General features: G+C 40.1%; 1 protein-coding gene across 5 annotated transcripts in view; it reads right to left on the bottom strand.

The window, feature by feature from the left end:
• The window catches only part of NSUN7 (NOP2/Sun RNA methyltransferase family member 7), a 24,071-nt gene extending 10,226 nt beyond the window's left edge, over positions 1–13,845 (bottom strand). Inside the window, exons 1-9 of one of the 5 annotated variants that reach the window (XM_030036306.1) lie at positions 13,657–13,845; positions 12,994–13,080; positions 8,806–9,094; positions 8,244–8,603; positions 7,792–7,850; positions 6,265–6,395; positions 3,497–3,649; positions 2,025–2,208; positions 215–425 (exon numbers count right to left, since the gene is read on the bottom strand). In XM_030036306.1, the coding sequence (XP_029892166.1) occupies positions 215–425; positions 2,025–2,208; positions 3,497–3,649; positions 6,265–6,395; positions 7,792–7,850; positions 8,244–8,556 (1,051 nt within the window). In that variant the 5' untranslated portion in view covers positions 8,557–8,603; positions 8,806–9,094; positions 12,994–13,080; positions 13,657–13,845. The other 4 variants (XM_030036613.1, XM_030036461.1, XM_030036388.1 and 1 more) reach the window with 4 other exon arrangements.

Here is a 13,845-nt window from a genome sequence, read left to right as displayed (position 1 = left end):
CTGCATCTATGACAGTTAATCTGCAACCTTTGATTAACTTGATTGTAGCTGAAAAGTTGTCAGTTCACCTTGTGGCAAAAAATAAGTTGTTACTGCCCTCCCCAAATCCTCAAACAAGAGATCTCTGAATCCTGATTTAAGTATGTTGTATTTATAGATATCACAAACATCTACGTTACAATACTTTATGCATACCAACTGTTTTAACACCTACTTTTACATCCCATGTGACTGAACAAGTTCCTCAGTTCATCTGCTTTTGCTGAAGATTTTACACCACAAACAAAAATTCTGGACATGCTGTGAATTGTCAGCGCGGACATATGGGCAATGGTCAGATGGGAACCTACGTGAGCCACTATAATGTCATCATCCGTATTCAACAGTGCCTGTGCAGAGTGTACAGCAAGGCTGCGAGACTTATCCTAGACAATAATGACACAAAATTAAATATGACCAATTAATTTGGTTTCTGTGAGTGCCAACCTTCCTTTCCAAATTACGAAAGTATTTCATTGTTTTCATGACAAACTGGAAAGAGGTGAGAGAAAAACTAATCATGGATAGCTGCTAATACAGAATTAAATAAAGTACAAAACCAAGCATCTTATTAAGTTAAACTCACTAAATTTAAATAATTTAATTCTAACTAATGCATAAGAAAGCATAATATCTATAGGTGAAAATAAATGTTAAGTGCGTATCACCTCCATAAGGAGGAACACTTAGTGACAGCCAGTTCCAGAAAAGACAAACATAGGCAACAATATGCAAAATTCATCCTGAGAGGCAGCTTAACAGAGAAATGCAGAACTATTCACACAGCTCTTGAAGATAATTATAGGAGAAATCAAGCCCTTATGGGTCAAAAGCTAAGATTCTTCTGAGGTTTGAACAGAGGCAGATTTGAATGCAGAAAGCATGTTTACAAGAGTAAATGATCTCATACTACAGATGCTGAAGAGAGAGATACATATCAAACATTATCTCCATCAAATTACTTAAAAAGGCAAAGAGTGAAAATATGGACCACAGGTACCAAGTTTTGCACCAAATCTGGCAAATACTGGTGTTAAGGAAAAAAAAAAGCTAAACCTTTAAGTTCCCATTAATGTCTACCTATCCACTTACACTATTCAAGTGCCACCCTACCCCACCAGAGAGAGATGAGTTTTTGAGGGTTCTGTTTCCTAACTTTGAATATTCTTAAATAGTAACACTCAGAATTTGTTCTGGTGACCTATGGGGCTGTCATGGATAGTTCTTTTCTGTAAGTAAGTCTTCTATTTAAAATATACACATTGAAATGAGATATTTAGAATTACTTTGTAAGTTGGGTAATAAATTTTTAGGCTAAAATTTCCAGAAAATGCTAAGCATCAAGTGAAAATGCTCTTTGAAATGCTTCTGTTAAGCACTCAAGAATCATCAGACACTTTAGATAATTTGCGGTTGTGTGTTGTTGCAGGGTTACTCCAAACCACCACTCTACAACAGGAACCTCCGACCAATCTTGCCCGGGGAGGCTAAGGATAGCAACTCAGGAAAAAGACCAAGTGGGGTTTATGGAGATTTAGGAACCACACTGCACAAAATACAAAGAAGTGTCATCAGTCCATCACAAATATGCATTTGAGGAGGAAGAGATGTTCTAATTTTAGCATACTATTATCTACTAACTCGGGGTAATACATGTAGAGTTACATAGAAACTTTCCTCACATTTTCAGAAGTGAGACTGCCTCTTTGACCACCTTTGATGTTTATTTCAACAGTTTTAAGATTAAATTTAAAACATTTTACTAATTTAATTGTAGCTATCAATTATAAGCATTAACATTTGCATGCTAAATTTAAGTGAATCAGTTTCTAACCTCCTGATTATTAAAAACGTCCAAAATCTTTTGAGTGTATGTTGCTGCCTGACTGATTTAATAGGACAGTCACGCAATACATGACCTCATTCTAATGCAAAGCATTATTTCAGTTTGCAGATCATACTATTCAAGGGTGCCATCAACTCACCTGCAGTAAGAGTTTGCAATCTGCAAAAAGATCTAAGTTAAGCAGTTCTTCTTTAAGAGAGGAAGGAAAAACCAATACATCATGGCAATGTTGGTCCATACAGTACGTATAATGGTCGAAGTCTGACACAGATTCAACTCTTGTGAAGCCCTTCTTCTTCAAATCTCTGAAAACATCTTGAAGGCTGTTAACATACAACTCTGACCATTAAATATACAACAGTTACTTAAGCAATATAGTTCACACTGATTATACAGATTTTTTGCCTTTTATTTTTTAGTGTGTGTATATGCATATATATATATATATATATATATATATATAAAATGCAACACTGCCTAATGCAGCAGGGAAGTTCACTCTATTTTAGGCATACAAGTTCTGGTTTGAAACAATTAAGTTCATAAGTCTGATAAAATAAATTAAGAAAGAGGTATGTATCTCCAGAGGATGATTCAAAGCATCAAAACATAAATGTCCATGAGCTCAGGAGACACTGTAGCAAATTTACTGCTTAAATAGTTTAGTTCTTTCAATTGCTTTCAATTTAGCCCAGCTTGCCGATGAATTTAATGACTGGTAACTCAAATAATCCTGGTGTAAATGTTATGAAGGCATAAATGCTAAGGTTTGCAATTCAAATATCATAGAGATTTAAAGGTGTATATACACCAAGACTTGTTTGCTGAAATGCAGTTTCAGACAGTGCCATAAGCTTATAATGGTACATTAAACACAGAATCAATGCAGCGGCTTTTAGTTCAGTCTTATTTAAGGGTTGCAAAATCACAACCAGAGTGAGACACCTTCTCTATCTTGAAGAGCCTCTAACCTAAGCACAGAACATTGGTCCAAGACAAGAGTATGAAAACAAAATTCTTGAAAACATAATAAAGTGGATTACCTGTCTAACAAAATAGGTAACAGGATAACCTGGTATGGTTCATGTATCAGTTAGTACCGAACTAGGAACACCAGTGTTATATATATGGTAGCCCACTGAATATAAGGATTTTAAAAACTGTATTTTTATTTCAAGTTTACACTATCCTTACAGAACAACCACCAGTATTAAGTATTGTAACTGTCTTAACACCCTTTGCCAATGTTATGGCTTACGGTAATACACCCACTTTTAAAGAATTTTGCTCTATTTTTTGTCAGAGTTTAGTTGCCCATATAGTTTTTTCTAACTTTATTTCCTCATTTATTTGGTGAAAGACCCACACAAGCAACACAATAGTAAGAAAAACTGTTTCACAACTTTGTTACAGTTTATGAATACCATTACTGCAATATATAAAAACTACAAACAAACATAACGCAATGTCACTGGACTAAGCAGATTTTACTGTAAGAAACTGAAATTGCTGGTAATAATATACTCTGGAAATTCTAAAACAATTGTGTAGTAAACTATATCACCACACATGTAAAAACGTCAATATTAGATGATACTTTAAAGATCTTACCTGATTTTAAATGTGTTTATCCAAACACATAAAGGTAAAGCAGAAGCCCTTTGCTCCTGCTTCCGTACAGTTTCTGGTAGAATGTATTCAACTGAAAGAGCACCATGTTTGATGCGACATCTTGCTAACGCAGCTGCCAATTTGGTCCTAAAGCTACAAAAGCATAGTCACAAGTTTAGTAAGTTTTCTAAATGTTTACATCAGCTACTAAAGTGCTACGTTTCTATTACAATACTATCTTGCTCAGAAACCAAAACCAAATGTGAGGCCTCATTTTGCATGTTGTTACAGAAAATACACAGTTATAGGACATTTTCTACCCCAAACAATGGTAGATGCAAGGTCGTAGTACATAATTGAGACTATTTTACTTCCATGCACAAGGGACTGGAATTATGACAGATGACTCCCAAATATATCCATTTTCTCAGAAAGCTAAAAAAGAAGCAAATGTTTTGGAACTGCAATCTGTGGAATACAATCACCAGATTTTTATGTGTGTTTGAAGATATAAATACATGTATGTGCAGAATGAGCATTTGATGAAAGCTAACCTCTGAATGTGCACAGAAACAACGCATGTATGATGGCAACCAGGAGTCAGTTTTATTATTATGTGAAAATGTCAGAGAAAATATTCCCAGACTTTTCTTCCCACAACCTTTATGCATAATCTCGATATGTGATACTTCAAAGCAAATAAAAATTGCTGGTGAGCTACTTCAGATGTCAAAGTATGTTACTTACTGCCCTCCAGGAATACCTTGCACTTATGATAGTCATTAACTTTTGGGGCTATTCTAAATCCAGCAGCAACACAATTTAGTCCTACAAATGCCTGCTGAGTTCATCAATAGACTGACGAAAGAAATACTTGAACATTACTTAAAATGTTTACTTCACATATCCTCCTCTTTTTTGTTCTAATTACTTAAAATAATAAATATTTAACAAAGTTCCATAATAGAAGTATTGCTAAATGAATGGGTGTTATTCCATTCCATGACGTCTTGACTCTATTACACTCATATTTATGCAAGTATACTGAGTATTTAATTTCTTTTCTAAAGTTCTATGAAAAAAGTTTCAGCAACTCCAAAATAAGACACCTTTTTCTAGCAAAATAATCCACAATATAAAGATGGTTGGTTAGCTGTATTTTTTTTAAATATAGGAATATGAAAGTTTCCCTTCAAACAAGGTTCTCATTAAAAATAAAAACAAAGCCCACAAAATTTGAAGCTGAAAGACATCTGTAATATTGACAATTATAAAAAAAAGGTACTGGTTATACAAATCTGTATTTCTGCTAATATATACCAGCACTCATCTACAAGAAGGGCCAGAAGGAGGATCGGGGGAACTACAGGCCTGTCAGCCTGACCTTGGTGCCAGGGAAGGTTATGGAGCAGATCATCCTGAGTGCCATCACATGGCACGTACAGGACAACCAGGGGATCAGGCCCAGTCAGCACGGTTCATGAAAGGGAGGTCCTGCTTGACTAACCTGATCTCCTTCTATGACAAGGTGACCCACTTAGTGAATGAGGGGAAGGCTGTGGATGTTGTCTACCTAGGCTTTAGTAAAGCCTTCGACACCGTTTGCCACAGCATTTTCCTGGAGAAACTGGCTGCTCGTGGCTTGGATGTGCATACTCTTCACTGGGTAAAAAACTGGCTGGCTGGACGAGCCCAGAGGGTTGTGGTGAATGGAGTTAAATCTGGTTGGTGGCCAGTCACAAGTGGTGTTCCCCAGGGCTCAGTATTGGGGCCAGTTCTGTTTAATATCTTTATCAATGATCTGGACGAGGGGATCTAGTGCACCCTCAGTAAGTTTGCAGATGACACCAAGTTGGGCAGGAGTGTTGATCTGCTCGAGGGTAGGAAGGCTCTACAGAGGGGTCTGGACAGGCTGGATCGATGGGCCGAGGCCACTCATATGAGGTTCAACAAGGCCAAGTGCCGGGTCCTGCACTTCGGTCACAGTGACCCCATGCAGCGCTACAGGCTTGGGGAAGAGCGGCTGGAAAGCTGCCCGGCAGAGAAAGACCTGGGGGTGCTGGTTGACAGCCGGCTGAATACGAGCCAGCGGTGTGCCCAGGTGGCCAAGAAGGCCAACGGCATCCTGGCCTGCATCAGAAATAGTGTGGCCAGCAGGAGCAGGGAGGTGATTGTTCCCCTGTACTCGGCACTGGTGAGGCCGCACCTCTAGTACTGTGTTCAGTTTTGGGCCCCTAGCTACAGGAAAGACATTGAGGTGCTGGAGCGTGTCCAGAGAAGGGCAACAGAGCTGGTGAGGGGCCTGGAGCACAAGTCTTATGAGGAGCGGCTGAGGGCACTGGGGTTGTTTAGTCTGGAGAAGAGGAGGCTGAGGGGAGACCTTATCGCTCTCTACAGCTACCTGAAGGGGGGTTGTAGTGAGGTGGGTGCTGGTCTCTTCTGTCAGGTGGCTGGAGATAGGACGAGAGGAAATGGCCTCAAGTTGCGCCAGGGGAGGCTTAGATTTTAGGAAACTGGAAATCAGATTTAGGAAATTAGGAAAAATTTCTTCACCAAAAGTGTTGTCAAGCCCTGGAACAGGCTGCCCAGGGAAGTGGGTGAGTCACCATCCCTGGAGGTATTTATAAGACATGTAGATGTGGTGCTAAGGGACACGGTTTAGTGCTGGACTTGGCAGTGATAGATTAATGGTTGGACTCAATGATCTTAAAATTCTTTTCCAACCAAAATGATTCTACAATTCTAAAAAAAATTCTTAGCATGTATACTTGTATAGATAACGCTCTGTTTTCTGAACTTCTGCTACAGGTTCCTCTTCATCAAAAATCTCTCGTGCTTGAAACTTTCGGTCTTGTAGGTCATAAAGCATCACAACAAGCAAGCTGGTTAATTCATCTGGCTGCAACAGAAAAGCAACTGCATAGAGTAAGTGACAAAAAGCATGCCTTATTTCTGCAAAAAGATCCATATCAAACAGCAGTCTCCCATGTAAAAGGCATTAAAAACTCCAGTGAAATGCTTATTTGTAAGAATATGAAAGTAATTCCTCATGGAGAGTTAGTAAAACACTGAAAAATTTTTTTAACCTCAAATACACAACTTAAAAGTTATCTATCTTACCAAAATTAAAAACATTCTCCATACACACAGATAATATACTATATCTTAACAACTTTTAATGTTATCAGGATTTAAACTCTGAAATTATATTCTCATTATAAAGTAGTTCCTTGACTAGCTAAGCCAACAAAACCCTGTCTATCAGTTTGTCTCTTGTGGGATTCTTCGGTATATAACAAACAATAAGCTCAGTATATAACAACCATTCTACAGTTGGGACACTTGTAAAATCTCCTTCCCATGTCTAAATGTTTAAACCAGGAAGCATCTCCTTCTTAGGGACAGTAATTAACAGCATTTCAGTTACTTTTGTCTACCTCTTTTCATGAAATTCCTACAGCTCTTATGCCTTTGAAAATTCTTACCTTCTCACAAATATGACCAAAATTAGCCAGAAAACTCAAGTTATTAGGGGAATACCAGCAAACACAAAACATTACCACGTAAGTCTTATTTCCTTACAAAAACAAGCCAAAAATCACATGTGTTAGATCATTTGCCTGCTCACATCAATCTCCACAAATAGCATCAGTTCAAATTCATCTTGTAATTTTCAAAGGCACCAAAGACTGAACTGGAAGGAACAGCAGATTACTCTGCCAGCTCTAAATTTTCTTTTCATGTCAAAGCAGGAAAGCATGTTGAGAGAGTAAACTGGACCAATTTTTGCCAGTACAAGTACAATATTTGTATACAATACAGTTTGCCCTGGAAATGAAACATGGGTTCAATGCATTCTTTTGTCTGATGGAGTTCACTCCATGCTTTACAACTCCCAGGGACAGGAAGGGAACATGACTTTTTTCCCCACTCACAAGGGGACACAGCTGGGAAGGAAAGCACATGGACATGGACTGGCTCATGGACAACATCACTGAGCAAGTATTACACTGCAGTAAGCAGTACGGTTCACTCTCCTACCTTCTTTCTCTGAAGGTTTTGATTCCCACCAGTAAGGTGCAACAGGAATCTCACAGACAACACATCTAGTACCTTGGAGATTGATGCTTTAGACAACTAACCAAAAAGGACAGCAATATTTCAGTCTCAGGCTACCACATAGTTCAAAACAACTAGTGTTGTTTTGAAGAATGTTGCAGAATCCTCAGAAAAGATTCTAATTACATCAACTCAGAAAACACAAAATTTACTTCCTCACAAAAATGTTCACTTACTATTGACTGGCATGGGTAAACACAACTATCTAACAATATTTCTTCAAGAAGATCTTGATCTGCAAAGAAAAAGAAAATATTGACAAGTTATGCTAAGAAATCTACAAGATTCTATGGAAGAAAAAGAAAAACTTATAAATCACTAATGAAAAAGTTGGAACTTTAAACACCATTGAATTTGCCCTTAATTTTCTTCACAAACAGTAGCATCTCTAAATAAGTATAATTCCTTTACATGAAAAAGTATAGAGTTTAAATGTTTGATTTCACAAAATCCTAACAACACTTAGATATATTCAAATATTTGAGGGATACAAGCAGTCTAGGAGTAACCTGTAGTTTAACAAAAAATTCTCCATATCTCTGCTGTCAGGCAGAAACTAAACACTTTTTTCATATTTTCTCTGCTGCATCATTTCTGTTGGCAATTCTTAGAAAAGTTTTGTACTTACATTTTAGAGCATTGAAAGCCAGTTCATAAGATACATGCTGGGAATACTCATCTTTAAAAGTCAGCGTGGGAGGTACTGAGTCATCACCATACCGCACCAATATTCTATCCTTACGCTTTTCAGTATGAATGCCTTGAAAAATCTTAGCTGCATTTATGTATACAGAGTCGTGATAACCATTCTTCTCAGTCAGAGTCTTTGTTCTTTTTTCAACAGATCCTTTTTCATCTGAAATTTTCATTTCACTCAGGTCTGAAGTATCATTTATAACATCCTCATGTAAAGACACCAAGTTACTTTTAGAACCTGGCATTTTTCCAGTTGCTGATCGTGTAAGTGCAAGTCACAATCCTGCTGCCTCTGCAAAAAACGAAGTTTGTATTGAATTATGAAAATGTCTTTTACTAGAATATACTTTTCCCTTCATTTTCAGGTTTTCAATAGAATTTATTATCTTTTTTAGGCTCTAATCCTGGAAATACATATATACATATATCATGTGTACTTCTACACATCTACCATCTTACATACAGTAGAGAAGTATTTATAATAGTTTCCTTACCTTATTTATTTTCAGTAATGCAGATGCAAAGACTGGGTACTTGTTTCAAAGAGGCCAGTGCTTTACAATAAATGATCCTAAACAGACTATATGCAGAGATTTGATTCTCTGTGTCTAATAAGAAGCATCATTATTGCAGACAGAACAGTATCTCCTACTAGGAATTCTCCTTCAATAAAAAGGCACTACAGAAATGTCAAAGCAGCCATCATCTCTTCCAAAGAAGAGCCATCTTGAAAAGAGCTGCAGTGAATTCCACATGCTTGTCCACTAAACTGCATATCTGTTCCTAAAAATGGATAATAGTGATCACCTAAGTGTCAATGTATTTAATGTATTACCTAAACAGCACAATTTTAAATGCAGGAAATCCATTCTGACAGTCTGACGATATTATCCAACTCTCCATAAGCCCATGGGTGTTTCTTAAATTTTCTACACATTTTACATAAACAATAAAATAAAAATTACCTTCCCCAGAGGTGGAATAGAGCTTCAATAAAAATAAAAATAAAAAGCCCTAGTGTTAGTTGAATCCAAAAACATACTTAAGTTCTACATAAAACCTACTTAAAGTATGTCCATCACCGTGCTTGGATTTACCCTGCTTGCTGTGGTTGCTATAATATGCATTTATGACAATGCTTGGAGGCTTAGCAGTCAGGTTAAATGTTCAGAAGAGGACTAAGCCAAGACAAATTTAGTCACAGACGAAAGCTTTTAAAAAAAAAAAAACAAACCAGTCGTCTTGTCTGGGGAAGAATAATACAAAAGAATCATGAGGAATTTAGCAGTTTTAGCACAGAAATCTAGGCATGGATCCAGTCCTAACAAACAGATCTAGATATTTTAGGATTAACAGCACAGAATAGCAGAACTGTTCTTTTTGCCAGTCTAAAAATACAAAAAAGAAGGTGATACTCTGACCAAACAGAAAGGATCTTCTCTTTTGCTACATAATTTAGTTCAGTACAACCATTCTCAAGCTTTTTTTCCCTGCGCTACCCCACATTCCTCAAGATAAATTACATACCTCTTCTCCCTGGGTCAGACATACTTGCTCAGCATCCTTTTTTTCCTCTCCCCTTTCCTGCCCCCCTCACACAAAACATAATAGCAAAGGAGGACGGCAGCACACAGGGTTGGAGGGGAAAGGAGGAACACAAGCTGTTACTTCTCCAGCAGGCAGCCATGAAATACCCCATGCTGAGCCAACATTCCCCCGTTCAAACTCCCTTTCCTGAACACAGGGACACTCAGTCCCTTCCTCCCTTCTCCAAGACCAGCCCAAGTCAGTGTCCACCCAGCCCAGCTTGGTCCAGACAATCAACCATTGTTGCTTCCTGAGTTCTGGTGGCTCATGTGAAGGAGGCCGCATCTCCTTTCCCAGGATTTGCTCCCCAAAACTGAGCTGCTAACCCTGTACAAGCCAGTTTTACTGTCTCTTTACAGAGGTCCTGGGCCTCAGACAAACAGCTCCTTCTTGTAGGAGTCAAGCACCAACACCCTTAGTGTTAGATGCAGCAGTGATGGATCCATGGAGCAGACGTAAATTTATTTTATGAAGCCATATTGAAACAGAACAAACAGCACTATCAAAAGAAAGCACTATTCTTCACTAGAATAAAGTAACAGATTACCTAAACCAAACTGAAACTCTTGTGCTTAGAAAGGAAAAAAAAAATCGTAAATGCTTTCAGGATGTTTCACACTAATTTGACCAGAAGACATGTGTATGAGTTCACAAAAACAAGGACAGCATCTAACAGGGACCTGGAGCTAAAACTCCTTCTCCAGCTGAACACAAAATACTCCTTTTTAGAATATGCAGCAAGTGAACTAATGTTTGTGGCGTCAGGATTTTCAAGACTTGTAGGGTTCCCGATTACTGTTTGTGACTTCTCTGCCAAAGCCATTTTTGCTGACCTGCAAGACACACTGCTATTAAGATTATTTGATGAATACATTTTCCCAAAAGACAAATGTCATCTTAATAAAGATGAGATGACATTGCTCTGCCCTGTGCAGACACATTGCACGGTTGCAACCCTGTAAATCACAGCTTGGATTACTGAACTTTGTGCCAAGCAGAGAACACCAAGCTTGATTAACATGAAGCTCAGCTGGGAAGAACTAGTGAAGAGGGAAAAGACCCTGCCTTTGTCTATGGAATCAATGAGCTGAATCTCAAGGAGATTACTCAATTGAGGGGGAAAAAATCCCTCAAGGTCCCAAGGAGGCCATCATTCTCCTAAAAGAGAGAATGGCCTTCCAAGTTGAGAAAGACTTTTTTCCATTGTTTAGTTAAGAAAACCTTCAAATGAAACATGAATTTGTTGTGTTAGGGTGTCGCTGAACAGAGGTGAAGAAAGAATGTGAAAAGTATTCCTGAGTCCTACAAACGCTAAATCAATTTGATTTGGACCCAAATCCAGCATCTCTCAATACAGTCTTAGCACATTGACTCAATGTTAAAAATACATACATACTCTCAGTGATCTGTCTCGCTGACTATAGGTACAACTGCCTCATCTACAAAGCACAAACTTGCTGTTGCAGTGAAGTTTCCAAGTTCTTGCCAATATAATTCCACACTATTTTCCTTAAGCTTGATCAGATTTGCAAGTTAGACTAGTAACAGGGTATGCAGAAGAAGGCAACTTAAAGACACATGACTAAAATTTAACAGACAGCTACTGGACAAGCTGCTCTCCGTGACACCTAGAGTTCGTGTTGTAAACAGCAAGCACCTATCTCAGGACAATATTGGTTGTGACAGCACAGAAAACAGACAAGAAAGTATCTCCCCACTTCTGCTTCCAAGTCGTAATCCATTAAACTGCTGACAACGATCAGGACAACTTGCTGTTAGCACAACAGTTCAACGAGCAATACCAGTAGCTCACAAGGCAAAGGGGGTGCTTCTTGTGTACGTTATCTGTGCAAAGGGATGTACAAATCTCTCTTCTGAAAAGGCTTGTATTATGGATGCAGATAACACTCCTGTAACACAAGTTACTGTTATCCAAGTACAAACAACAGCAATAAAGATGAGAAGACTGTAAGTTTCCAACAGCAGAGTGGGAGCTAGAGAGGAGGCCGGGGAACTAAATCAGACTATACTGCTTTACAGCCAAGCAGTGCAAGGTAGGAAGCCTGGAGGCATTCACATTTTTTCCTATCTTTTTCCAAAGACTGAGTGGAGCTCTCAGCTGCTCTGGCAGGCTCTGTATTTGAAGCATTCAACACATCTAAGACTAAGCCCACAGGAAAGCCACTGGAAGAGCACCTGAGTGAGAAAGGACAAAGACTTTATGCACATGGTCTGAGGAAGCTCTTGAACAAGACATTGGAGGTAACCTTTCTCTCACTCCCTAAACCATTTGGGAAAAAGTAACACATCAAGTATCTGTCAGGTACCCTTACAGGATGCCTACCAAGCAGAACTGTCTCAAGACCAGCGGAGTCTTAAATACGTAAGAGAGTTTTAATCATTGCTTCGCAATACCAGAGATACACTACCCTTTTAGCCAGTATGCTTGCCAATGGGATTGAAGAAAAAATGGATTCATATATTTGAATGGACTCAATTTCAAGTGAAGCTGTCCGTAGACCATATGGTTTTGCAATTATGAACTAACAGCACTAGATAATATAGTATTTGTGGCACACAATAAAGATCCACAAGAACAGCAGATAAAAAATTATTCCAGTTTATATGTAACTTCACTTAAAGGAAGATAACTAGTGTATCATAAACACTCAGTTGGAAAGATGGCTTCAGCTTTGACTTAATGAACTCAAGTGAACAGAACTATAACATTTATTCACTACACAGCATAGTAAAGAATTTCCACACACACCCCTCCCCCAAAGTCACCAATTCCTCTGTTTATATAGGAATACATGTATTTTTCCTATTTCTTCAGTTACCACCTTTTCCACTAGCCTCTACCATTATACAATTCAGGAAAAAAAGATAAACAATAAACAACCCCACAGCATCTGTGTTGTATCAGGTATGGCAGGTAGCCTGGCCACCCAGTACTAATTCACATTAACAGGAATTAATGAAAGTGGCACTGTGAGCACGGACATGGTTTCTCATACACCAACAAACAGTAAATCCTTGACAGCCATATACTGTAGTTTTTGTCTTATTAATTTTATGGGTATACATGACCATACCTGCTTTCTAACATCAACTGCGACTGTCTGATACAGAGTTTCAATGGATCGTAAAGCTTCTACTGTCCCCAACTTCAGTAAACTAAGCTGGAGGGAGGAAAGATTAGTAGTGAAAGTCAGGAAAAGAAGTCAGCCACGGGACCATTCCCCAACTCCGCTTTGTTTATGAGAAACGGTCCCTGTCAACTCATACTAGAGTCACACAGAAAAAAAAGATACTTCTTCGTGCAAACACGCAAAGGGTTTCTTGAAACACTGGGCTGAAAGGCCTTAAAAAAACAAACAGACCCCCAAACCCACACAGGCCCGCACGGGGCGACTTCTAAACCCTTTCCCCTCAGCAGCAACCCAAGGACCCTTTATCTCCTGAGAGGGTTTCTCCCGCTCGCTTCTCCCTCCGGGGACGGCGGCGCCCGGCGCCGCGGGGAGCGGCGGCCCCCCCAGCGGCCCGCCCTACGCTGCCGCCGGGCCTGAGGGGCTCCCCGGCAGGCCCCGGGCGCTGGAGCCCCGCTGCCGCGGCTGCAGCTGCCCCCCGCCCCAAGCCGGGCAGGGGGCCGGGACCCCGCACACCCCCGTTAACCCTTACCCGCCAGCGAGCGGTTCCCCCCGGCCCGGCCGAGCCACGGCCCTGGGCGGGACGGGCGCCACGCCCACAGGCCCCACCTGCCGGGCCGCGCCGCGCCGCGCCGCGCGGGGGCTGGGGACCGTTGGGTTTGGGAAGGGACCCCGCCACCCTCTGTGCTCCGGCGGGGGGGTCCCACTGCCCAGCTCCCCCGCCTGCCCGCGCCTCCCGCCAGCAGCCCCCCTCCGGGCCGGGGGCATTGGTTCGGGCCGTGGCGGGTGCGAGGAGGC

The sequence above is a fragment of the Aquila chrysaetos genome, chromosome 1 (assembly GCF_900496995.4).
Source record: "Aquila chrysaetos chrysaetos chromosome 1, bAquChr1.4, whole genome shotgun sequence".
In the NCBI taxonomy this organism is placed as follows: domain Eukaryota; kingdom Metazoa; phylum Chordata; class Aves; order Accipitriformes; family Accipitridae; genus Aquila; species Aquila chrysaetos.
The sequence above is the reverse complement of the archived record's forward strand: the minus strand, read 5'-3'. Positions and strand labels throughout refer to the sequence as shown.